At 36.1% G+C, this 26,021-nt stretch overlaps 1 protein-coding gene across 1 annotated transcript in view; it reads right to left on the reverse strand.

The window, feature by feature from the left end:
* The window catches only part of LOC123550495 (tonsoku-like protein), a 48,604-nt gene that overhangs the window by 9,351 nt on the left and 13,232 nt on the right, over positions 1–26,021 (reverse strand). Inside the window, exons 7-24 of the mRNA XM_053545885.1 lie at positions 25,229–25,343; positions 24,779–24,924; positions 23,391–23,546; positions 22,678–22,803; positions 22,027–22,246; positions 19,639–19,712; positions 19,191–19,271; positions 18,101–18,337; positions 16,479–16,602; positions 15,611–15,797; positions 9,732–9,885; positions 8,050–8,916; positions 7,236–7,317; positions 5,950–6,099; positions 5,133–5,290; positions 3,737–3,908; positions 2,037–2,209; positions 897–970 (exon numbers count right to left, since the gene is read on the reverse strand). Of these exons, the coding sequence (XP_053401860.1) occupies positions 897–970; positions 2,037–2,209; positions 3,737–3,908; positions 5,133–5,290; positions 5,950–6,099; positions 7,236–7,317; positions 8,050–8,916; positions 9,732–9,885; positions 15,611–15,797; positions 16,479–16,602; positions 18,101–18,337; positions 19,191–19,271; positions 19,639–19,712; positions 22,027–22,246; positions 22,678–22,803; positions 23,391–23,546; positions 24,779–24,924; positions 25,229–25,343 (3,296 nt within the window). The remainder of the gene's footprint in view (positions 1–896; positions 971–2,036; positions 2,210–3,736; positions 3,909–5,132; positions 5,291–5,949; positions 6,100–7,235; positions 7,318–8,049; positions 8,917–9,731; positions 9,886–15,610; positions 15,798–16,478; positions 16,603–18,100; positions 18,338–19,190; positions 19,272–19,638; positions 19,713–22,026; positions 22,247–22,677; positions 22,804–23,390; positions 23,547–24,778; positions 24,925–25,228; positions 25,344–26,021) is intronic.

Consider the following 26,021-nt stretch of genomic DNA (forward strand, 5'->3'; position numbering starts at 1 on the left):
ATGGTGAAAAAGTATTCCAAGTTTCAAAGCAATAGCTTTGATAGTTTTGGAGAAAAGCTGACCTAAACATAAAACTTAACCAGGCAACGCCGACGCCGACAACCACTCAAGTGATGACATTAACTCATCTGTCATCATTTTTTTTCAAAAAATCAGATGAGCTAAAAAATGTGTTTAGCAAGTTGACTCACTTTTGCTCTTCCGTCTTGCCATTTCTTTGGTTTCTTTCCTTTTTTATGAATTGTGGTATTTTTCTGACAGTCCCACCTGAATTTGATCGTTGTCCAATTATAATATACAGACAACAAATCTCGTACATGTGATACGCCAGATTTTTCAACATCTGGACAGAGTTGACAGGTGAAGGTCTTTTTTCGTAGGTGATTACTCCTAATGTCGAGCTTTAGATGTTGTATTTTCTACTCAGATCCAATTTGTTTACAATACTTGTTATCTCTGCCAACTTATTCCAAAGATTATTGTCTGTAAACTTGTATATTTTTCCTATTTAATTTCACACAATGTACATTCATGTAGGCCGCCATTTTTCATGCGTCTACTGATCTAGATTAAAAACCTCTACCATACAGTTAAACTTTTATTTTTGGCAGCAGCAATTATTGACGGTCGGCGGGTAAAATGAAAATAAAAATACTGAAAATGACTTATTTTTATTTTGTTTTGTCAAAAAGCAGGGTCGGCGCTCCCGTAAACCAGAAAATTAAAAAATGCTGGCCTAAGAATTCTGAATACCAAGCAAGGTTTCAAACCTCTATGGTGTGGGGCAAGTTAGTAATTTCAAGTAATTTTATAGCTGGACTGCAAAGTCTCTCCTACATGATCTAGACCTTCGTGTTGGCACATAACAACATAAATAGCAGACTGAATGATCTCACCTTACAAGAAAATCAACATCTTCTGTACCAAGGTTACACTGACATAGCTTCATGTCTTGTAATGTACAGCCATCCTGTTCAAATATAATTATCATACAAGCTTGCTATATACAATTATATTATTTCTGGTAAGAATTCAGTTGAGCAGAGTATGATAATATAACTACTCGGTTTCAGATAATCAGTTCCATCAGCAGGTTCTGAAGTAGCTAACCATTTACAGGCTGTCTAGCATACCCTGACCAAAAATTAGGGCTAATTTTAGGGCAATTTGTACAAAAAAAATAGGGCTAAAATTAGGAATTTGGTACAATTTTAAGGAAATTTTAGGGCTAAATTTAGGAATTTTCAAATTAAAATATGGACTTTAAAGACCATGTAATGTGCTTACCTTTATGTGATTGACATAAAAGTAACTCACAAATAGTGCTTTATTTACAGAAAAGACGTCTACCACTGGTAAACTGCTTTGAACTGTGCTAAACGGTTTTTTTCTGAATTAGAAGAACTTTTAAACAACATTTAAAACATTTTCTCTTTTTGATAATTGCAAAAAAGTTAAAAAATTAGGAATTTTTGTGAAAAAATAGGGCCTTTTTAGGAATTTCCTTTGATTTTTTAAAAAGAAATAGGAATTTTAGCCAAATTGAAAAAAAAAATAGGAAAAAGTAGGAATTTTAGGGACGCTAGACAGCCTGCATTTAGAAAACATAAACCATATTCCACTTTTTCATGTATAAACTGTCTGCGTTTTCATCAACGTTCAGGATTCGATTTCAAAATGTAACAAAATTTTCTCTGTCCTAGTCTTCTTAAAACTGTTTAATAAAACTCAGCACTAAGGTGGCTCCTGCAGAAATCTAAAGTTTAACAGTTTGTGGAAAATAAATTTTAACAGTTAGGTCTAAGGCTAAATGTTACCAACTTGGAATATAACCTCTCCAGAGCAACTACCTTGGTACAACAAATATCAGTCAAATAAAAAATGTTATATACTCAAGGTGGCACCATATCACATACCTGAGCTGGCAATGTACCACTTACCCGGGGTGGCACAGTATAACGTACCTGAGGCTGCACTGTACAATGTATTTGAGGTGGCACTGTATCACATACCTGAGGTCACAATGTATTACCTACCTGTGAAGCAAAATTGTAGATATGTCTGTACACCTGGGATGACCTATGGTCTGAGATGGTTGAGGTCAAATCCAGGGAGAGTATCTGTGTTGGGTTCTGACATTTCAGGAACAGCTCTACACCAACACATCCTAACTGGTTATATGAGACATCAAAATGTTGTAAACTGGAACCTGAAGTAACATAACGAAATCTAAATAGTATGAAAACTTTGGCGAAAATAATCATGTACCCCTCAAAATCTGACAGTGGGAAAACAGTGTTTTAAATTTTTGACGTTGGCAAATCAATCTTATAGCAACTTTCAGGTGTCAGTGGTGGAAGAATATCCTAAATGTCCCTCCTGCACTGGTGGAGGAATATCCCTGATGTCCCTCCTGCCTTGGCAGAGTAATATCCCAGATGTCCCTCCTGCACTGGTGGAGTAATATCCCAGATGTCCCTCCTGCCTTGGTAGAGGAATATCCCAGATGTCCCTCCTGCACTGGTGGAGGAATATCCCAGATGTCCCTCCTGCACTGGTGGAGTAATATCCCAGATGTCCCTCCTGCCTTGGTAGAGGAATATCCCAGATGTCCCTCCTGCCTTGGTGGAGGAATATCCCAGATGTCCCTCCTGCTTTGATGGAGGAATATCCCAGATGTCCCTCCTGCCTTCATAGAGGAATGTCCCAGATGTCCCTCCTGCTTTGGTGGAGGAATATCCCAGATGTCCCTCCTGCACTGGTGGAGTAATATCCCAGATGTCCCTCCTGCCTTGGTAGAGGAATATCCCAGATGTCCCTCCTGCCTTCATAGAGGAATGTCCCAGATGTCTCTCCTGCTTTGGTAGAGGAATATCTCAGATGTCCCTCCTGCTTTGATAGAGGAATATCTCAGATGTGCCTCCTGCTTTGATAGAGGAAGATCTCAGATGTCCCTCCTGCTTTGATAGAGGAATATCTCAGATGTCCCTCCTGCTTTGATAGAGGAAGATCTCAGATGTCCCTCCTGCTTTGATAGAGGAAGATCTCAGATGTCCCTCCTGCTTTGATAGAGGAAGATCTCAGATGTCCCTCCTGCTTTGATAGAGGAATATCTCAGATGTCCTCCTGCTTTGGTAGAGGAATATCTCAGATGTCTCTCCTGTTTTGGGGGAGGAATATCTCAGATGTCCCTCCTGCTTTGATAGAGGAATATCTCAGATGTCCCTCCTGCTTTGATAGAGGAATATCTCAGATGTCCCTCCTGCTTTGATAGAGGAATATCTCAGATGTCCCTCCTGCTTTGGTAGAGGAATATCTCAGATGTCCCTCCTGCTTTGATAGAGGAATATCTCAGATGTCTCTCCTGCCTTGGTAGAGGAATATCCCAGATGTCCCTCCTGCTTTGGCTGAGGAATATACCAGATGCCCTCCTGCTTTGTTGGAGGAATATCCCAGATGTCCCTCTTGCATTGGACGATGAATATCTAAAATGTCCCACTTGCCTTGGTGGAAAAATATCTAAAATGTCCATATTGCCGTGGAGGAATATCCAAAATGTTCTTTCTGCTTTGGTAGAAGAATATCTCAGATATCCTTCCTGCGTTTACTTTGGGCACAGTCAAGCATCTGGGTAAATCCGCTGAGCATTTGCAGGCCAGCTGAATGGTCTGTTGAATATGAAAGCATTCAAGATAACAAGCAGGGTAAATTCATACTATCTACAACAGTAACTTACTATGTAAAGCTTCAGTAAGCTGTAGTCGATCATTCTGGAAGAACTTCACAGAAAGTTTACACGATGACACTGACAGTCTTGTCAGCTGAGGTAGTCCTCGTATCAGTGAGGCCAAACAGACTAGACATCCATCATATAGTGGGTTGTGACCGAGATCTAACGTCGTCAAATTCTGTAAATAAAAATCATGTAATTGTACAAAAACTTGAAAAATGACAGAAATGGTTACCTGTAAGACAGTTTAACATTAAAAAAAAAAAAATCTTACTTCTATAACTTGTGTTACTTTAATATGCTTTGGAATGCTTTTTCTGGAATTCAAACAATCAATCTCTCTATTTGTCTCTGTCTCTAGCAACAGACTGCAGGTTTAATTCTGCTCTCACCAACTTCTGCAACAATGCCCTCGAGGATGACAAGGTGATTCAATGAAAACAAAGTCTATTTTGTGCTAATGTGAATTTAAAATCTTAAAATTAAAAAATAAGGCTCCGCATTTACAAAATTTTATAAACATTTACACAACCTTTCCAACAAGAAATGATACTATTTAAAGGGCAATCAATAATGTCTTCAGTCATAACTCTGGCAGGTATATTCCCTTCTATAAGAGGGGCCAACAATCATAAATGCATTATTTTCTCAAAATAAACAGGAAAATACATCAATTTCAAAGTATTTACCATAACATTTTTGCATGTTCAGGCAGTTTTTTTTTTATGCTTCCGCACTACATTTGGCACTGTTTGATGCAATTCCATTGCAAGATGGAACAATCTATTTTAATCGAATCAAATTTAGCACTGTATCATGGTACAGTTATTTCCTGATAACGTAATTTACATTTATTGAACAAGTGCGCAAAAATGGTGACTTCTTGTTTACCAAAAAAGCCAAGTTTGAAGTCAATACCTTGCGTGTTTATTTAGATATGCTCCGGACACAAAATATGATGGACAGTTTTGACCTTTTAGCTCAATTTGTGACCTTGATCTTTGACCTACAGCACCCGTTCAAGGGCTCTGCATATCGTCTAATCGCCATCTACCTATATGCCAAGTTTAAAGTCAATACCTTTAATGGTTATAACAGTGCTCCGGACATGAATTATGACAGACGGACAGACAGATGCATGCACCATCATAAAACGTCCCGTTTTTTTTCAAAACGTGTGTACAAAAAGAGACATCTTATAACAGGTAGAAAACACTTGCTTCGTTCAGTTTTATGAGCACAGAAAGACTTTGATGTTTGGAAGGGTGATCGTTTCGTTTCACTGGGTAGAAATTTTGTAAACGTTTACCAGTCAAACACAACACAGACTCATTTAAGCGTGTAAATGTAGGAGCCTTACTAAAAGATCATAAATCAGAATTGTTGTCAACCGATATATTACCTGCAGTGTTTTATTATTTTCCGCTGAAACAGCAGCACATAGGGACCTGAGACCTTCTACAGTCAAATCATTACACGCCAGTCCGAGGTAGACAAGATTTGGTACAGTATTTAACACTTTACACAGATTCTCTAGTCCTGTATCACATATTCTGTTACCTAGAAATAACCAATCATCGGATGTTTCATAATTTCTTGAATAATTGTTTTCTCACATCTTTTCCTACTCTAGAAATTATGCATAAGTCAATGGTAACAAGCTTGTATCAGGAAATATTTTAATGTTATGAAGACATAAAGACTGAGGACAGCTAGACACCAATCTGGCACTACACAAGCAACTTTATTTATGACTCTTCCGTACCAGGAGAAAAAGAAAACAGAAGAAGTTCTATGTCATAGAATTTAATAATCATTCCAAAAAACGATCAGCTCTAAATACATCCTTTCCTACACAAGAAATTGGTAAAATTCATGTCGTCTATAAAACTGATAGCATGTCAGGCCAGCTACAAAATGTAGTCAGCCCTCAGTTGCTGAGTGACTAACTAATTCCGCCTACCTTTAATCACTTGTCCATGACCACTGTAAAGTTAAAACAATGATATCTGCAATTCCTTTAATTAAAAAATATATTCACTCTGTTGGCCAAAGATCTGTGGTTCTACCAAGGTGCCCACCAGAGTCAAGTAATGCCAGGAGGCCTCAATGTCCTGTTGTCTTTGCCTAAATTGTGTCAACATTACATAAAACCAAACAAAACATCTAATTTGATTTTTTTTTTACTTACATTTTCTAAGCACTCCTCATTCTCTTACCTTTCAAATCCAGTTCCCTGAGACATGTCTGATGCTGTATAGCCCTTACTACAGGCTGAAATCTTGTAGGCCTCAGTGCAAGGTCTCCCAAACACAGCTTGCCTGATACCTCACAAGACTGTAGTAACATTGACACATTCTTGTAGCATACTGAAAATATTTTTAGTTCGACTTTTACATATTTTTATCTAAATTTGATAACCTCAAATAAAAATTTAAGTAGTGTATCAAATCAATTACATCTAAATGTAGTCAATGTAATTCATTAAATGAATTAAATCTCAATTCAGGCAGTAAAAGATTAGGTTAAGGTAGTGGTGCAGTTTAGGTAAAACTTTGTCTACAATATAGAATTTGATTTAACCCAGAATTTCCAAAGTGTCATTTTACATTATAAAAATTCAGTCAGTAAAATAGGAAGAATTGTGTGCTTGATTTTCTGTCAGACTAATATAAAAATCTGGGTTCCAAGAAAGTTTTCGTAACGGGAGTCTACGGGGAATACATCAATTTGATGGCATATCTGCATAAGAAACACTTCTACAAAACGATTTTAAAGAAACATCAGACAGTTGTAAATTCAAATACCCTCACTTAGCTGTCAAGTAAAATGAATAGGTCTGTGTGCTTATTTTTGAGATATTTAGAGTATGGAGATCTGTAAATAACATACTAATTTTATGATATTATACTGAATTTTGTCACATATCAGCAAATTTGTTACAATTTTTAATCTAATAGCAACATTTTTCATATTATCTATCAAAACATTGTAGTCAAGCTAATGATCCACCTAGCAGAAGTGCTGATGATATGCACCACTATTCTTAATACCAATCACTCCTTCAATTGGATCTGGCCAAATGGTTTTTGAGAAGACGTGTACACAAGCTAAATGACAGACGACAAAGGCAAAAACAATGTTTCAAACAAATTGTGAAACATATTAAGTACTGTAAAAGCACAGATTTTTGCTGGGTCAAAATTTCGCTAATTTGAAATTTTGAGTATGTTCACGAGATTTAATATTTGCGAAATTGTAAAAATAATATCAAACTTGAATTAGAAAATACTAATGAATAATTCTGCGAGGATTAATTTTTGCGAGATGTAGGGCCTTGCGAATACAGCGAAAATTAAACCCTCACGAAAATTTCTGTTTTTACAGTAACCTTTCAACAGCAGAATGTGTATTAAATATTAATTCAATCTCACGAGTTACAACAGATCTGTATCCCGATGGCTTACTTCCAAGCTGAAATAAAGATCAAGAGCAATGCAAATACCTGTTTTAAGGGTACTGCAGGCATTTTTGTAACTTTCAACCATAGGCGGTTGTTCATCTTTACTGTCAACAAAACTTTCTACCTGAAACATAACAAATACATTTTCAAGACAGTTGTGAATAAATCTAAAATCATGAAGTGAATTTTATATATAAAATATGAATCTACCTGTGTGGAGTATTTTAATGTATATCCATTTGGTTAAGCATTTTATTTAACAAGGTCAAGGAACTGAAAAGAGAGAATTAAATGGAACAAACAAAATTTAGGAATATAATCTTTTGTTCAAACATTCATAAATCTTTATAAATTCAATAGCTAATTATTACCTTTTTACTAGTACTATATATATGTAGCTGTACAATGGAACAGAGAAATATTTACTTGTAGAATATACAATTGTGCCAAGAAATAAAACAATTTTCATTTAAACTCCTTTCTTGTGTGTATAAAATCAACAACAAATATTTCTGTATACGGTCAAACCTGTGTTAAAGACCACCTGGCTCTAAAGACCACATGTTTTGTTTCCCATTTTAACATTTACAGTGTATTTTAACCTGTGGAATAAAGACCATCTCCCAATAAAGACCACATTTTCGCTCTCTCAAAGGTGGTCTTTATGGACAGGTTTGACTGTAATCTAATTTCTGAAAATCTTGCCAAAGCCTTAAAGCAATTATGTAAATTATGTTGTGTAACAAATAAATAACCAGTCATGTGGATATCAAAAAAAGAAGAAATTCTGTTTAAATAATAAGATTAACAAATCACAACCAAACCATAATTTAAATGATTAATTCATGCAACTTACCAAATCATTATCCACTAGTAAAAGATTAACCAGGTCATCAGGTGAAAAATGAGCTCCATCTTTGCCAAGCGTTAGTTTCAATTTCACTCCTCGCATTTTATAGTATCTTGTGGCAGCTTCCTCAGCTAGCCAGGAAAATGTTTTTGTTCCATCGTTGTCAACCACAGGGATCAGTAATAAAACGCCTTCAACATTCACTTTTACTCTAATTACATTATTTAATGGTTTCTCCCTGTTTTTAGCACTATTAGATTCTCCCATAGACTGGTTTATAATTATTGCACTATTTTGCTCATATTGTGTACCTATTCTATCATTTAAATGTGTTCTGGTGGTTGCTGTAGTGATAGAACCACCAAAATCTGTCAATTTCAGTTGTTTTTGAGAATTTTTCTTAACGAAAAAATTATTATTAGCACGTATTGTTGCACTGACCTGCTGTTTTGGAGAAACTTTTTCCACATCTGAATCATAATCATTAAATAAAACATCAACATCATTATTTCCTATCACAGTGTTCTCTAATTCATCATCACTAACAGTATTTGTAATATCTGTCAATCTAGGATTTTCATTACTACCTAGTTCTTGACCTACACTGGATTCACTCTCCGAGTCTGAGTCAACAATTTTTATCCGTTTCTTCTGACTACTGTGAGAATCTCTTTTGAGTCTTTCCGTGTAAGGTAAAGGACTTAGTGAACCTGATCGACTGCGTTTTCGGATATTTCCAGTTGAGAGATATCCGTTTACATCAACCTTTTTCTGTTTTGTGGGTTTAAGATCATCAATTAACCAGTCATTCTCTATAAATTCTTCCTCTGCAATCAGCGCAGGCCCATCTGGATTACTTGTTCTTTTTGTAGACTGAAAACATGTAAAAAATCAGTATATAACTCAAACTTAACAGGATTTTGACTTAAAAATATATAGTTGTTGAATTTTTTTTCATCGTCTCCTCTTTATTTTTTATTTCATAGTATATCAATTTTGTTACACTGAAATCTTGAAGATCAACTTCTTTCTGAAAATCATAATTTTATCAGTTCTCTAAACAATTAAGATTTCTGTAAATTGTATCATTGAAAGTAAATTCAGTATAGAAATCATAAAATGTTTGATGACAAATGCTCCAAAAAATGTTTGACAGAAAAATAAAGTCCAAAACGTTCTCCAGTATAAATATCGCACACAAAAGTGCATGTCCACTTATCTGATGATGTATACTAAGTTTCATTTCAGATGGATGGAAACTGTATGAGTTTAGCACACAATGTTCTGATATAAATTAGTAATAATTCCAAGTCCTAAAACCGGCCATAATTAAAATAACATCATACATAAAAGTCCATGGTAAATGTGCAGGACCACTTCATGCTGATGATGTATACCAAGAGCTAGATGGAAACTGTACATGGCGTAGAGTACACAAGAAACTGTGACGGACAGATGAGCACTTCAAACACCATTTGCCTGCCAGGTCTTTGACAACTGGGGGCATTAAAACAAAATCTTTATTAGTTTGTAACAAATATGACAAACATGTCTCAATGAAGCCAATATTCCCTGATTTAACAAATGTAAGTGTGGTGTAGTGTCTGTATATCAACTTTTCAGTCATTATGACCTTATGTAATTACCTGTATTACTTACTGACTGTTTCCATGTATACAATCAATTACCTTTGGTTGTGAAGACTGGTTAGCCCTGCATGCTGACCGGCCTACTTTAGATATTGCCTGTTTGTAAGCATCTGTGGCACACTGATCATAATCATCAGAGAAGCTTTGATAACTATTTTCAGTATCCATATGCACAGGACTGTGACTTTTGTTTCTGAAACAAGAAATGCATAACATACATCTGCAAAAGTTTGTTTTGGGATTCACACAGTTTTTCCAACAGTATTTCAACTATGTAATGGTGGGCAGTTAACCTAACCAGTGTTCCTGGTTTCTGTACCAGTACTCACCTGTTCTCCACAAGTAACTGCCAACTTCTCCACATGAATCAGAGGTGGAGGACTAAATGACTTCAGACACAATGTCTCTGACAAAGTGGTCACAGAAAACAAACGCATTGCCTGGCAGTCCTATTCATAACCCTGTCCTCTGTAGATATGTGCTCTCCCTATGGAGTAAAAATGGGCAGGCTAAGAGAAGTCTGGTAATACATAATTATGAGGATAGACATCTTCATGAAAATGACTTAAAACAAGCGCTGGACAGGGAGCTCTGATAAATACAATGCAATTTGCTGCATTTTTGTGTCCACTACCAGAAGGGTACTAATTATCTTAACTGCAGCATAAACCAATGACCTGACATCTGTCAATGATGCATATATATGTTCAACAGTGTCCTATATATACAGAATATAATAATGCCCTGTTATAATGTCAAGTCGAACAAGAGTGCCAGAATGTCACAATATACGCCCGTCACAGCAAATTTCTTTACTCTAGCTGCTGTATTGCAAATGAATTTTAATTTTGTGGTTGTTTAGTAATCATTGTAAGTCTTTTGTTTTCCTAAGTCCACAAAAAAAATTCCTTACCAGGTAGAGAGACCTTAAAATACACCTAAAATTTGAAAGTAACATCTATGTTGTACCACAAAAAAGTGGTCTTGGTTTTTCCCTATGGTCAATTATAAAAAAGTGACAATATAAGTTATTTATAGTAACAACTAAGGGAAGTTAATCTTAAAAAAAAAAAAAAAAAAAAAAAAAAAAAAAAAAAAAAATCCAAAAAAAATTGAAGTCCACACAAAAATCTTCACCAGGTAGAGATTGGTCAAAATACAACTCAAAATTGGATGTAGCATGCATGTTGTACTACAGAAAAGTGGTCTCGATTTTTCCCTACGACTAGTAATGCAGAAGTTACAATATAAGCTATTTATAGTAACAACAAAGGGAAGTAATTCTAAAGAAAACTGTGCATGACACTTCCTCTCATGATGGTGTATAATTGTGCCAAGTTACATCAAAATCCCTCCATGCATGAAGAAGAAATGCTTCAGACAAAGTCATTCTTGTATCTGGCCTTTGGCCTCTAAGTGTGACCTTGACCTTTGACCTAGGGACCTGGTTCTTGCGCATGACACTCCACCTCGTGGTGGTGAACATTTGTGCAAAGTTATATCAAAATCCCTCTATGCATGAAGAAGAAATGCTCCGGACAAGGTTTTCATTCTTGTATCCTTTGACCTCTAAGTGTGACCTTGACCTTAGACCTAGGGACCTGGTTCTTGCGCAAGACACTCCACCTCGTGGTGGTGAACATTTGTGCCAAGTTATATCAAAATCCCTCCACGCATGAAGAAGATATGCTCCGGACAAAGTTTTCTTTCTTGTATCCTTTGACCTCTAAGTGTGACCTTGACCTTAGACCTAGGGACCTGGTTCTTGCGCATGGCACTCCGTCTCATGATGATGAACAATTGTGCCAACTTTCATCAAAATCCCTCCATGCATGAAGAAGATATGCTCCTGACAAAGTCATTCTTGAATTTGACCTTTGACCTCTTAAGTGTGACCTTGACCTTTGACCTAGGGACCTGGTTTTTGCGCACGACACTCCGTCTCATGATGGTGAACAACTGTGCCAAGTTTCATCAAAATCCCTTCATGCATGTAGAAGATATGCTCCGGACAAAGTCTGTGGACACCGCCCGCCCGCCAGGGGCGTTCCCATAATACGTCCCGTTTTTCAAACGGGCGTATAAAAAGGGACAAAACTTTGCAACAAGAGGGTCATGATGACCCTGGATCGCTCACCTGAGAAATATGAGCTACATGTTTCAAATGTCAAACTGATGATTTTTAGAAATTTTTTGGAAGATTTTCCGATGTACAATCAAGTAACCCCAGGGGCGGGGCCAATTTTACCCCGGGGGTCATGATTTCAACAAAGTTTGTAGAAGTCTACTAGGCAATGTTACATATCAAATATCTAAAATCTAGGCCTTCTGGTTTATTTTAGCAAAGTTATGAAGTTTTCTCTAGGTAAAATCAAGTGACCCCTGGGGCAGGGTCAATTTTGACCCAGGGGATCATGGTTTGAAAATTTTTTGTAGAAGTCCACTAGGCAATGCTACAGGTCAAATATCTAAGCTCTAGGCCTTCTGGTTTATTCTTTTAAACAAGAGGACCATGATGGTCCTGAATCGCTCACCTGCCCCAACATGAACTGAGTATGACGTCGTTTTTTTCTATTATTTGACATAGTGACCTAGTTTTTGAGCTCATGTCACCTACTTCTGAACTTGACCTAGACATCATCAAGATAAAAATTCTGACCAATTTTCATGAAGATCCATTGAAAAATATGGCCTCTAGAGAGGTCAAAAGGTCTTTCTATGTTGAGACCTACTGACCTAGTTTTTGACCGCAGTTGACCCGGTTTCAAACTTGACCTAGATATCATCAAGATGAACATTCAGACCAACTTTCATACAGATCCCATGAAAACTATGGCCTCTAGAGTGGTCACAAGGTTTTTCTATTATTTGACCTACTGACCTAGTTTTTGACCGCATGTGACCGAGTTTCAAACTTGACCTAAATATTATCAAGATAAACATTCTGACCAATTTTCATGCAGATCCCATGAAAAATATGACCTCCAGATAGGTCACAAGGTTTTTCTATTATTTGACCTAATGACCTAGTTTTGGACCGCACGTGACCTAGTTTCAAACTTGATTTAGATATCATTAAGGTAAACATTCTGACCAATTTTCATGAAGATCCCATGAAAAATATGGCCTCTAGCGAGGTCAAAAGAATTTTCTATTTTTAGACCTACTGACCTAGTTTTGGACCGCAGTTGACCCAGTTTCAAACTCGATTTAGATATCATCAAGATGAACATTCTGACGAATTTTCATGCAGATCCCATGAAAAATATGGCCTGTACAGAGGTCACAAGGCTTTTCTTTTTATTTGACCTACCGACCTAGTTTTGGATCGGACATGACCCAGTTTCGAACCTGACCTAAATATCATCAAGATGAACATTCTGACCAATATTCATGCAGATCCCATGAAAAATATGACCTCTAGAGAGGTCACAAGGATTTTCTATTATTTGACCTACTGACCTAGTTTTTGACCGCAGTTGACCCGTTTTCAAAATTGGCTTAGATATCATCAAGATGAACATTCTGGTCAATTTTCATGCAGATCCAATGAAAAATACGGCCTCTACAGAGGTCACAAGGTTTTTCTATTATTTGACCTACTGACCTAGTTTTGGACCGGACGTGACCCAGTTTCGAACTTGACCTAGATATCATCAAGATGAACATTCTGACCAATTTTCATGCAGATCCCATGAAAAATATGACCTCCAGCGAGGTCACAAGGATTTTCTATTATTTGACCTACTGACCTAGTTTTTGATGGCACGTGACCCAGTTTCAAACTTGACCTAAATATCATCAAGATGAACATTCAGACCAACTTTCATGAAGATCTTATGAAAAATATGGCCTCTAGAGAGGTCACAAGGTTTTTCTATTTTTAGACCTACTGACCTAGTTTTTGACGGCATGTGACCCAGTTTCGAACTTGACCTAGATATCATCAAGGTGAACATTCTGACCAACTTTCATAAAGATCCCATTAAAAATGTGACCTCTAGAGTGGTCACAAGCAAAAGTTTACGGACGGACGACGGACACAGCGCGATCACAAAAGCTCACCTTGTCACTTTGTGACAGGTGAGCTAAAAATTTGAAGATTTTCCTGTAGAAATCTATGTAAAATCAAGTGACCCCTGCAGCGGGGTCAATTTTGACCCCGGGGTCATGATTTGAACAACTTTAGTAGAGGTCCACTAGGCAATGCTACATGTCAAATATCTAAGCTCTAGGGCTTCTGGTTTTTGAGAAGATTTTTTAAGATTTTCCTATGTTAAATCAAGTGACCCCTGGGGCGGGGTCAATTTTGACCCCAGGGTCATGATTTGAACAAACTTGGTAGAGGTCCACTAGACAATGCTTCATACCAAATATCTAAGGTCTAGGGCTTCTGGTTTTTGAGAAGAAGATTTTTAAAGTGTTTCCTTTCGGTTGCCATGGCAACCAGAGTTCTGCATGGAATTCAATTCTTTGAATAATTTTTAAAAAAGATCATCCAAGGAACATCCCTGTGAAGTTTCATCAAAATTGGCCTGTCGGTTTAGGAGGAGATGTTGTTTAAAGGGAAGTGTGGACGGATGCCGGACGGTGAGCGATCACAATACCTCACCCAGAGCACTTTGTGCTCAGGTGAGCTAAAAATGCAAAACAGCGAATACTGAGATACCAGCTTACATACAAAACATAACCAAATCGAGCTGATGATGCCAACACATGGCTGAGTGCAATATTCTATATATTTTTTCAATAGTCAAGCTAAAGAAACATTTGTTCTTTCTGCATCTTAAATTTTCACACCTTCTGCAGAAAATGATGAAATTTTGGTGTATTTTATAACAAGAATCTAAAATGATAAAATATTCAGTTTAAGGTAGTTCTGCACATTTGATAAACCGGAAGTGATGGCGTAACGTCATTTTTCCGGAAAACGTGGGATAAAGCCTGGAATCGGCGTACGAAATGAAAATCATTTGATGAATTAATAGCAACCTATGAGTAAATTTATTGCAATGGCACTGTTACTGTCTTTCTAAAGTTAAAATATGATATTAAAACATCTGACACGTTAAACATTCGAAATAATGTCTTAAAATTAGCGTGAAAAGTGCGGTTCACTTTAATCATGGTCAAATATCTCAAAATTAAGCACACGGACCTATACATTTTATTTCATCACATTATAGGCCATATGTTTATTAGCAACTGTGGGAAGTTTAATTAAATTCTACATTGTAGAAAAATTTCTATTCGCGAAAATGTTATGAAAGTTATGATTTTCCCATAGACTTCCATTATGAAAAATTGCGTGAGGTCTAATTTTTTCAAATCAGTCCAGCAAAAAATCGAGCACACGATCCTATCTTTTTTATTGGCTGAATTTTCTAGGTATATTCTGAAGTTTTGAAAAATCAGAGTTTAATCAAATTCTACATTGGAGAAAAAATTTCGATCCAAACGTGCAGAACTACCTTAAGCCTGTGTAAATTAAGTCAAGGACAAGTGAAGAAAACTTGCAGCTTACTGATGCTTTCTAGAACAAACTTAGCTGCTGATACATCCACAGAACCATCTCAGCAATAAGCAGTTAAAGTGATTATAAGCATGAGGACGGTGCCTCCTTGGACATGTTGTTAAGGCCACTTTCTTCATATTTCACCTGCCCTTCAACACCACATGTACAAAACCCCCGAGAAGCGATGAAGATTTACATCATGTAAAGCCATCATGCTGGCTTTCAAGTCAAGGGATCTACCCAGGTACCCACTCTTACTCAAAAAGATGCCCAGACAAGATATTTATACCTTCCTCCTACACTAAAAGCTGTGAAGTCACCATATGACCTGTATTTGTGTTGTTATGACTTTAAACCCAACCACAAAAAGTTATCATATAAGGAGAATAAAACAGATCAATACCTGGAATTTCTAATCAAGGAGCCATCACTGTCCGAGTCACTATCAACAATAACATCATTTCTAGATTGTCGTTTTTTATCAGCCTTTGGCTTCCGTGTAATTGTTGGCAAATTCTGACTATAGCTTTCAGACTCTGGAACCAGAGCAGCTGGTTTGGACTGTGTTAAAACTTTGTTCCTTGAAGTTCCTGTATTAATTAAGCACATTATATAAGAATGCATTGTGCCTGTTTGTTTCTATTTGCCGGGTGAAAATGGGGGCTTTAATGCAATTTTTCTGTAGTATATCATTTATAGACATCAGTTGACATTACTAGTGTTTCTAGATATCTTAATATTTTCTCCTCTTGTAAGTGAAAACTAGAGCTGCTTTTGAGAAAAGCGCATGTCTCCCACAACTGCCTTATCATCTGAATAGTTATGTATCTGAGTCAACTATGCACCAATGACATAAGAGTGCGGAAACTGGCATCTGTGTATGCACCAATGACTTAAGAGTGCGGAAACTGGCATCTGTGTATGCACCAATGACTTAAGAGTGCGAAAACTGGCATCTTTGTATGCACCAATGACTTGAGAGTGCGGAAACTGGCATCTGTGTATGCACCAATGACTTAAGAGTGCGGATAGTGGCATCTGTGTATGCACCAATGACTTAAGAGTGCGGAAACTGGCATCTGTGTATGCACCAAGGACTTAAAGAGTGCAGATACTGGCATCTGTGTATGCACCAATGACTTAAGAGTGCGGAATCGAGCAAATACTTTCAAAAATGTAACAATTTCATGTTCCAATATAATGCATTTCTAAATGTTACTCGAACAGTATTTTTTAAGCTTTTGTACTGTTAGTAATTTGCTATAACATACCTCTATAGGCAGGACTTTTCTCTCTCAACATTCCTACAATATTATTAAACTGTATCTCTGTTTTTCTATCCACCTCGCCATTTTCTTCTCGTAACTTCATCAAGTGATCTAAAGCTGTCATTTGCTGAAAAGAATAAGAAAAGACCAGTATAGCCAGAATTTGTTCATATTGTGACTGTTAAGATTTCTGGTATGTAGTTTTCAAGCTGATTTGCCATAACATTCTTCTGAAGTTACACTGGCTCAGTTTATATAGCAACCACAGCTGACTTTTAGCTTTCATTTTATAACTATAAAAACAATTCATACTGTAAATCTCTTCATTTGCTGCACAGAACACTTTAAATTTTGAAGATATCTCTACTAGAAGTAAAGTTATGAATATTTTAGTTTCGCAAATTTTAGTCGTTTTGTAGAATTTTTCCTTAAGAAATATGTAAGAATATGCGTGGAACGGACGGCACCAAAAATCGAGCAAAATTCAGTAAAATGCCTGTAACTTTTGTAATATTGCAGATAATTGCATGAATTTTTAACTTTAATGTGAATTCTTATGCTGAATCTATTTCTGCAATTAATTTAGTTGTATCTCTTCAACCAATGAAGTTATTGCATTATGAAATAAACAAAATAAAGAGTTCTTTTTACAAGAACTTCTAAGAATTTATTTTTCCAACTGCAGACAGAAATAAAGCAACACACAATAATAATAAATTATTGTATCCTGTAAAAATAAAATAGTGTTTTATTAATATAAAAACAATGTGATAAGAAGTGGTGCAGGGGTACAGCCTCTGCCCCTCTGGGCATGAATTCAGAGCATAAACACATGGGTTGTCTCAACACATTTCTGCATAGCTTGAATTGCTACCTTGCAAAGATTTCATCCAAAAACAAGCCAAAACAAGGTAGACACTGAGGGGCAAAAGGAATTCAGAAATGTGTTAAGAAACCAGCACTGTGCCAACAGCCTTCCTGCATAATGACAATAAGAGTGACATCTCAAATTAATAAACAAGAGGGCCAAGATGGCCCTAGGTTGCATACCTGAGAAACACACCATAACAGTGTAAACATGTTTGACCTAGTGATTTCATGTAAACAAATATTCATAAGAATTGGACCAAAAATGTGGTGTCCTGAGTTTAAACAAGTATTTTCTTTGATATGACCTAGTGACCTTGTTTTTGACCCCAAATGACCCATATTCAAACTTGACCTAGATTTCATCAAGGCAATCATTCTGACCAAATTTCATCAAGATCCAGTGAAAAATACAGCCTCTATCGCATACACAAGGTTTTTCTTTGATTTGACCTAGTGACCTACTTTTTGACCCCAGATGACCCATATTGGAACTCGACCTAGATTTCATCAAGGCAATCATTCTGACCAAATTTCATGAAGATCAACTGGAAAATACAGCCTCTATTGCATACACAAGCTAAATGTTGACGGAATACAGACAACCGACGCCGGACATCGAGCGATCAAAATAACTCACCTGAGCATAGGTGAGCTAAAAAGCAGATGAAACTAACATGGTAACTGCTAAATAAAATATAGCAACGATTATTCCTCTAATCAACTTGTATATACATACTGTGAATTAAAGTACATACATGATCATCTTTTGCAAGAGCATTTGCCCCATATTTTAGTAACAGTTCCACAATATCGAGCCATCCAACACTGGCTGCATCAATTAGAGGGGTCATTCCCTGACATTTAGGTCCGCCTCTATGATTGATGTCTGCCCCATGTTGTAACAGGTACTCTGTGATGTCATACCAGTTGTTGTTTGCAGCCTCATGCAAGGGAATCCAACCACTGTTATCTTGAACATTTACTGGGTGACCCTAAAATTTCAAATATTGATTCTAAAGTAAAATTATTTCATTCAACTGCAACAAAATTCAGTAGTTTCTGCCAAAACAGTTACTATGTCATCAGGACACAAACTTCAAATTTAAAATAATTATAATTCTAGATAAATGGGCATTTTAAATGTTCCTTAGTTTATATTCTCCAGTAGGGGCATCCACAAAAACTAATCACCCTAGAGTATTAATGGTTTCAACAAATTTTTTTCCTTCAGAGAAAATACTTTTTTTCATAGTAATCATTGCTCTGTTCAAGAACATGTCCAATGCTGCTAGTTCTATGAAGGATACCAAAGCTGGGGAAGACTTCTAAATACATTTTTCTTTAAATTTTAGAACAGAATACTATTGATCTAAATGCCATATACTGGCTGTTGATAAAACTTCAGAGCTACTGATGTCTTACTTTTCACTGTCTTTTTGTGTATAGTTATGAAGTTACTATCTTTGTCAGCTGAGCTCATAATCTTTTTAATGTCAGGTCTAGAGTCACACCCACACAACCGTAGTCATATGGCGAATTTTCCTTTAGGCAGTGTTTCAGACAAGGGTTGGCACCTGGGCAGAACCATCAACCTTCTGTAATTCAGCTAGATGGCTTCCTCACATGAAGAATTCTACAACTCAAGCGAGGTTTCAAAACCACACTGGTGACAGTTAAGTGATTCGAAGTAAACTACCTTAACAACTTGGCCGAGGAGGTCTGTGTTTACTAATCAATGAAGGTAGCCAGTCCATCATTGTACAAAATAAATGGTATCACAATATCTACTGTTTCTGGAAAAATGGAACAACAAGTCTCATATTAAAGTAAAGATACTATGATTACCTCTGCAATCAACTGCTTAACTTTCTGCAATTCCCCCTTGATACATGCACGGTGTAATGGAGTCTCTCCAAAATCATTCCTCTGAAGGTAATAAAACAGAACAGAACAGAAATTTAATCTAGCATTAACTGCATATGCACCTTTATAGCCATTACAATAAAGAATAGTCAATGAAATTGTAGCTTCCCAAATTTAACATGAAATTACAATGCACTATAAACTTTAAGGTTAACTTTAATTTCTATATTCAGTGTACGGTAACCACAGACATCAAAATGCACGTTTTGGTAACATTTTGACATTTCTAAATAATTCATGCATAAGTTACGTATACACATAAACATTACACATACAAGCACAGTTAACATACTTATTGTTGTGAAAGTATTTCATTACACATGTCAAAATTCTATGCTATGATTTTCACACAACCTATCAATATCCTTACTTTTTGCTCCTTTACTCGTTTTCCATTCCTCCTTGCCATTCTCACTGTTTTCACAACCATCTCCTCATCTTCTTCTGAAATGATACATCTGTTTTATTACAAATCTTTCAATAGATTATTAAAATTTAGAAGTGGAATATTTTGTATCTAATAATTTCAGTTATACAAAGATGATCTTAACATTGTATGACTTATGCTTGGTAGAATAATAAAGTATAAAGTTAAATTAGATGTATGTTCATAGGACACATATGCCCCCACTCCCGTCACTGTATGCCTATTTTTGACTTAGTCAAGGGTCATAACTCTGGTCTGGCTGTGTGAAACACCAATTAAAACATTAGGTGCACAACTTCACATGCTGAATAACAATCCTGTAATGTTTCATAACTCTAGGCCAAACACTTTTTGAGATATGCACAAAACAAAGTTGGATGGATGGATTGGCAGACAGATGGACTAACAAGGGCAAATCTAAGTGCCCCCAGACCACCCAAAAATTTATTTTTTGAGTTCACAATGCACAAAATTTATCAAGTCAAATGCTATGAATAAAGGCCATGTTCCAAAAACCAGGCAACTCTGCAAATGAATAGTTTTAAATATGTAAGAGAAAAGATGCAAACCAGTTACAGCTATTCCTTGCCCTAGGTCTTCTTACTAGGGCTGGAACGATTTCAAAATTTTGAAACTGGTTAATCGTTTGTATGAAATCGAATTGAACCGGTTAACTGGCTGCCATATTGAAAATGCTATTTGATTTCCTGACGACCGTATCAAGGTACTTCCAGCAGCTAACTTCATTTAGAACTTATGGACTTGATTGTTTGCAAGCAGTATGATTATTAATAAGTCATATTTTGGTGTATTCTATTTTAAATATATCACGACAGGTAAATCAGAGACTCTTATGTTGATGTGTTTAAGCGGAAATATACTGCGGGTCTATGTGCTGTATACATGCAGTTATATACATTTTATTGGAATTGTAGGATTTTTATTGTTTGAGAGCAATTAGCAGTTTTGCAAAATTGAAACCGGGTTTACCAAGTAATCGAATCAAATCCAATTAACTGAGTAATTGTCCCTGTCCTACTTCTTACTCCAAAATAAAACTAGAAATTGCTTTTGTAAAAAAGCACGTCTCCCCCAATGTAAAGTCCTATAGGCAAGAAGTCAATAGGGGTCAGGAGCGAAAGTCAAATAGACACTGATGGTAAGCTGCAATAGGGATCATCTACTTGGCATGTCCAGTCATCCCGCTAAATTTCAACACTATTGGCCTAGTGGTTCTCAAGTCACTGTTCAGGCTCCTGTGACCTTGACCTTTGATCAAGTGACCTCAAAATAAATAGGGGTCATCTACTCCGCATGTCCAATCATCCTATTAAGTTTCAACATTCTAGGTCAATTGGTTCTCAATTTATTCTCCAGAAATGATTTTACATGACCAGGCCCCTGTGACATTGACTTTTAATAGACTGACCCCAAAATCAATAGGGATCATCTACTCTGCATGTTCAATCATCCTATGAAGTTTCAACATTCTGGGTCAAGTGGTTCTCAAGTTAATGATTGGAAATTGTTTTCCATGTTCAGGCTCCTGTGACCTTGACCTTTAACAGAGTGACCCCAAAATCGATAGGGGTCATCTACTCTGCATGTTCAATCATCCTAAGAAGTTTCAACATTCTAGATCAAGAGGTTCTGAAGTTATTGATCGGAAATGGTTTTCAATGTTCAGGCCCGTGACATGACCTTTAACGGAGTGACCCCAAAAACAATAGGGGTCATTTATTCTGCATGAACAATCATCCTATTAAGTTTCAACATTCTGGGTCGAGTGGTTCTCAAGTTACTGACCGGAAATGGTTTTCAATGTTCAGGCCCCTGTGACCTTGACCTTTAACGGAGTGACTCCAAAATCAATAGGGGTCATCTACTTTGCATGTACAATCATCCTATGAAGTTTCAACATTCTGGGTCAAGTGGTTCTCTAGTTATTGATCGGAAATGGTTTTCAATGTTCAGGCCCCTGTGATCTTGACCTTTGACGGAGTGACCCCAAAACAATAGGGGTCATCTACTCTTCATGACCAATCATCCTATGAAATTTCAACATACTGGGTCAAGTGGTTCTCTAGTTATTGATCGGAAATGGTTTTCAATGTTCAGGCCCCTGTGACCTTGACCTTTGACAGAGTGACCCCAAAAACAATAGGGGTCGTCTACTCCAGCAGCCCTACAACCCTATGAAGTTTGAAGGTTCTTGGTCAAATGGTTCTCCAGTTATTGCTCGGAAATGAAGTGTGACGTACGGATGGACAGACAGGGCAAAAACAATATGTCTCCCTCAGAGGGGGGGAGACATAATAAGTATCATATTACCAGATTCTGTCAAATCGGACATTTCCACTTCATCTTCAGTGTTCACAATGTCTCCAAAATCTGTATCATCATCTTCTGTAACCTGACTTTCTTCTTCATATTCCATGTCCACAATGTTATATTTTGATTTTATATGGTCTAACTGATCCTTTGCTTTCTTCAGTGACTTCTCATCTTTGTGGATTTTGAATAGTTCTACCAGACAACTCAATGCTCGACACTGTAGTGAAAGAAAAGTTGTATATTTTGAGTTTTAAACCATACTTACAGCCAAGCTTAAACAACAACTTTCCTGCATAAATGGGAGGACTGAAGACCCTAAAAAGCTGAATCTTCATCCCAGCATCATTTTAGCCTCAGAGCAACTAAGTTGAACCATCAACCTCAATGGTTTCCTTAGATGGAAGAATTAATGCCATAGTGAAATCAAGTCATACTGAAACTCAAGCCAACAAGCCTCAAGACTCCTGAATGACTCTAAATCAGCATACAAAACCATTGGTCTTCTATGTATTTTCTTCATCCCCATAAATTATCTTCTCATACGAAACCAACATTTAAACTGCCCCTACTTTTCCCAATGTCATTAAACTTTTAATATATAAAACATCAATAGTAACATTGATACCTAAAAGTTATATACTAGAGTACCTGAAGCCTCCTATTCCCTGCCTTTTTGGCTGCATTATGTGCATTCACATACGAGTTCTGTACTTTCTTGTAATCCACATCATTCTTCTCCTCATACGCTGCTATATTTAACCAGCTCCTACATATCTGCAAGTTTAAACTGTAAATCTGACTTTTCTCTTCAAAATACAGCTCAACCTAACTTAAACCTAAAATGACCAAAAACCTCTTTCTGCTGAAATTTATGATGATATTCTCCAGCCATAGCAAGAACACTATAAAACACAGATCATACTACCTTAGAATATAATACTCAAACTAGATACCGTAAAATCATTTAATTTGGTCAAAACAGCAATTTCATGGGGATATAAATTCGCTGATTTCAACTCTTGAACATAAAATGAATGGGAATTTTACTTGTTCGTGGGGACTAAATTTCGTGGATTGACAACCACAAAATCCACGAAAATTAGTTGCCCACGATTATTAATGATTTCACAGTATTTTATGAATATGATTTTTCTTCAAAATATATACAGCACAACTCAATTCCTTATACTTGAAATAAATTAAAACCTCTTTTTGCTGAAATTCATGATAATATTATGCAGTCACAAAAGAGCCGTATATAATATAAATTGTTACTGGTAGACATGGAAATTCTCAAACCATGGTATATTAATATGATTTATTTTGTATGTCAATATTGTCTTTACCCATTATGTTTATACCTGTTCATGATTATCATCCCCATAGCATTCTATTTCCTTTTTATAATACACTATAGCTTTATCGTACTGGAAGCAGTCACTGTACGTCTGTGCGAGGGAAATGTATGTTGGTATCAACTCTTTTCTCTCCTTGTTAACTGCAATACTTGCTGTCAGCTGTAACGTAATTAAATGAAAATAAGATTTCAACCATTCTGTCAATTTCTTTAACTGAACTATTCAGGCAACAAGTAACTTGTCCAAATTCCCTCAGCCTGAAAACATTTTGATTATAAATATTGTAAATGTCCAAATTCCCTAAGCCAGAAAACATTTTAGTTATAAATACTGTTATTGTCCAAATTACCTCAGCCAGAAAACTTTTATTAATGTCCAAATTCCCTCAGCCAGAAAAAGTTTTAATTATAAATATTGACTTTCAGGAACGCTGATCAATTGTTTACCTTTAGTGCACCTACCAAGACTATGAAACTGTCTGTTTTACAAAACTACAGTCAAACCTGTATTGAGCAGCCTGTCAAGGAAATCACTAAATACAACTGCTTATGGCAAAAAGAAATAAGAAAAAAGTCAATCTATGATATTTATTAAGTGGCTACTTATGGCTAGCAGCTGCTAAGACAGGTTCACCTGTATTCAAAATTTTCAAAATATAACTGCCATATTAAAGCCAACAGAAAATGAAGAGTGTGCATGCATGCTTATAGATGTTAAGAAATTGTTGAACAATCGTTTAAGGCAACAAACACTGACATGTTATAAAATTCATTACAATAGAAACAGCTAAAATTTCAGTAAGGTGTTTCAACCATACATACTACCCTTTTAGGACCAGGTTAAAAACCAAAATTGAAATATCTCTTTACAGCAATGACAGCAGCTGCAACTACATTTACAGCTTTTATTTTTTCTAATTCTATTCATCTTCAACTGTCTAAATGAATTTCAAAAGCTAGAACTGCAAGACCAGCCAGACTTGCTTTCTAAGTCAATTTCTATTTTCATTTACCAAGCCAAAAGTTAACAGTCAAATGGGATTTCAAAAACTAAAACTGCTGATGTCGCACTTACATTGCTCCACTTTATTAACAGGTTTGTTTGTTTTGGATTCAGTGCTGTTTTTCAACAGTAGTTATGTAATATTGGACAGTTATCCTAACCAGTGTTCCTGGATTCCGTACCAGTACTTAACCTGTTTTCACCTTCTCCACATGAATCAGAGGTGGAGGATGATATGACCTGAGGCAAAATGCCTTTTCATCAAAATGTAACAAGAGAATATATGCCTTGCCCGTGGATCAAACTCTCAACCCTGTGATCTGTAGATCTGTGCTCTCCCTATTGAGCTCAGCAGGCAAGCTAACAGGAAAAGTTCCAAGGATACTAACCACTTTATTGTAGTATGATATAGCTAGATCATACATCTTCAGGTCTACAGCACAATCACCTAGTTTATCATAGAGCGGTATCCTCCCTAACAAGTCTTCTTTATTTATCTTCCTCATAGATTCCATAGTTTTCTCCATACATAGAACTGAAATTACAAAAAAAAAAAAAAAAAAATTCTTATATTGAAAAACAGAATTGATTCAGCCAACATTTAGAGATGCAGATAACTTTAATAAGGTTGCATATTCTATACTTTGATATTTTCTATGAAACCTAAATGTGCAACAAAGTGAAAATTAGTCCACAATAAAAAAATTTCCGCCATCGGTTTAATGCATGATATTAAGTTATACGTATTCAAAAGAATGTAAAATCAGATAATTCTTTTCAAAGATACTTACTTCCCAGCAGTAGTACTGTTTAAAACGAACATTTAAAACAGTTCTTACCTGACTTGTAATAAGCAAGTATTTTGGACATTTCTTCTTCATTAGTCTTGTAAACTTTACCAGTCTTCTTTAACAAATGACGAGCAGATGGGTATTTCTTCAATTTAATAAAAACCTAAAAATTCAATGAGAACCCATACTTTAACACAAAAAAATCGATCTGAAGCAACTAAACAGAAATATAAAACATAAATCCATACATTTCAACTTAAGAAAACTGAAAAATTTGGCTAATTTTGCTGTTATACAGTTTACATTGAACTACTTTGGATTTTAATGTTAAACATGCATGATACATTTGTAAGTCATTCTGACCTGAAGCAAGTAGGAACACAAAAGAGCTTCAAGTAACAAGAGCTGTCCGTAAGACAGCCAAGCTCGACTATTCGAAATATTGTCACAGAAGCAGGAAATTATTACCCAAAATGTTAAATATCAAAAGAGTTTTAAGTTCGAAAGGGGGACATAATTTGAACAAAATAGATATCAGAGTTATGGGACTTGATGTTATCAACTAGTTTTATAACCCCGAAGAAACATGTTAAGTTTCAATTCAATATCTGCATTAGTTTTGGGGATAGTAACTTGCATGTAAAACTTTAACCAGAATTTTCTAAGTCCAAAAGGGGACATAATTTGCTCAAAATACATGTTAAGAGCTATGGAACTTGACCAAGTGAGGCTGGTAATTGACCTAGAAAAAGAATAAATAAGTTTCAAAGCTATATGCCTTTTGGTAATAGCTGTATGTACTTGCACGCAAAACTTTAACCAGGATTTTCTAAGTCCATAA

The sequence above is a fragment of the Mercenaria mercenaria genome, chromosome 6 (assembly GCF_021730395.1).
Source record: "Mercenaria mercenaria strain notata chromosome 6, MADL_Memer_1, whole genome shotgun sequence".
NCBI lineage: Eukaryota > Metazoa > Mollusca > Bivalvia > Venerida > Veneridae > Mercenaria > Mercenaria mercenaria.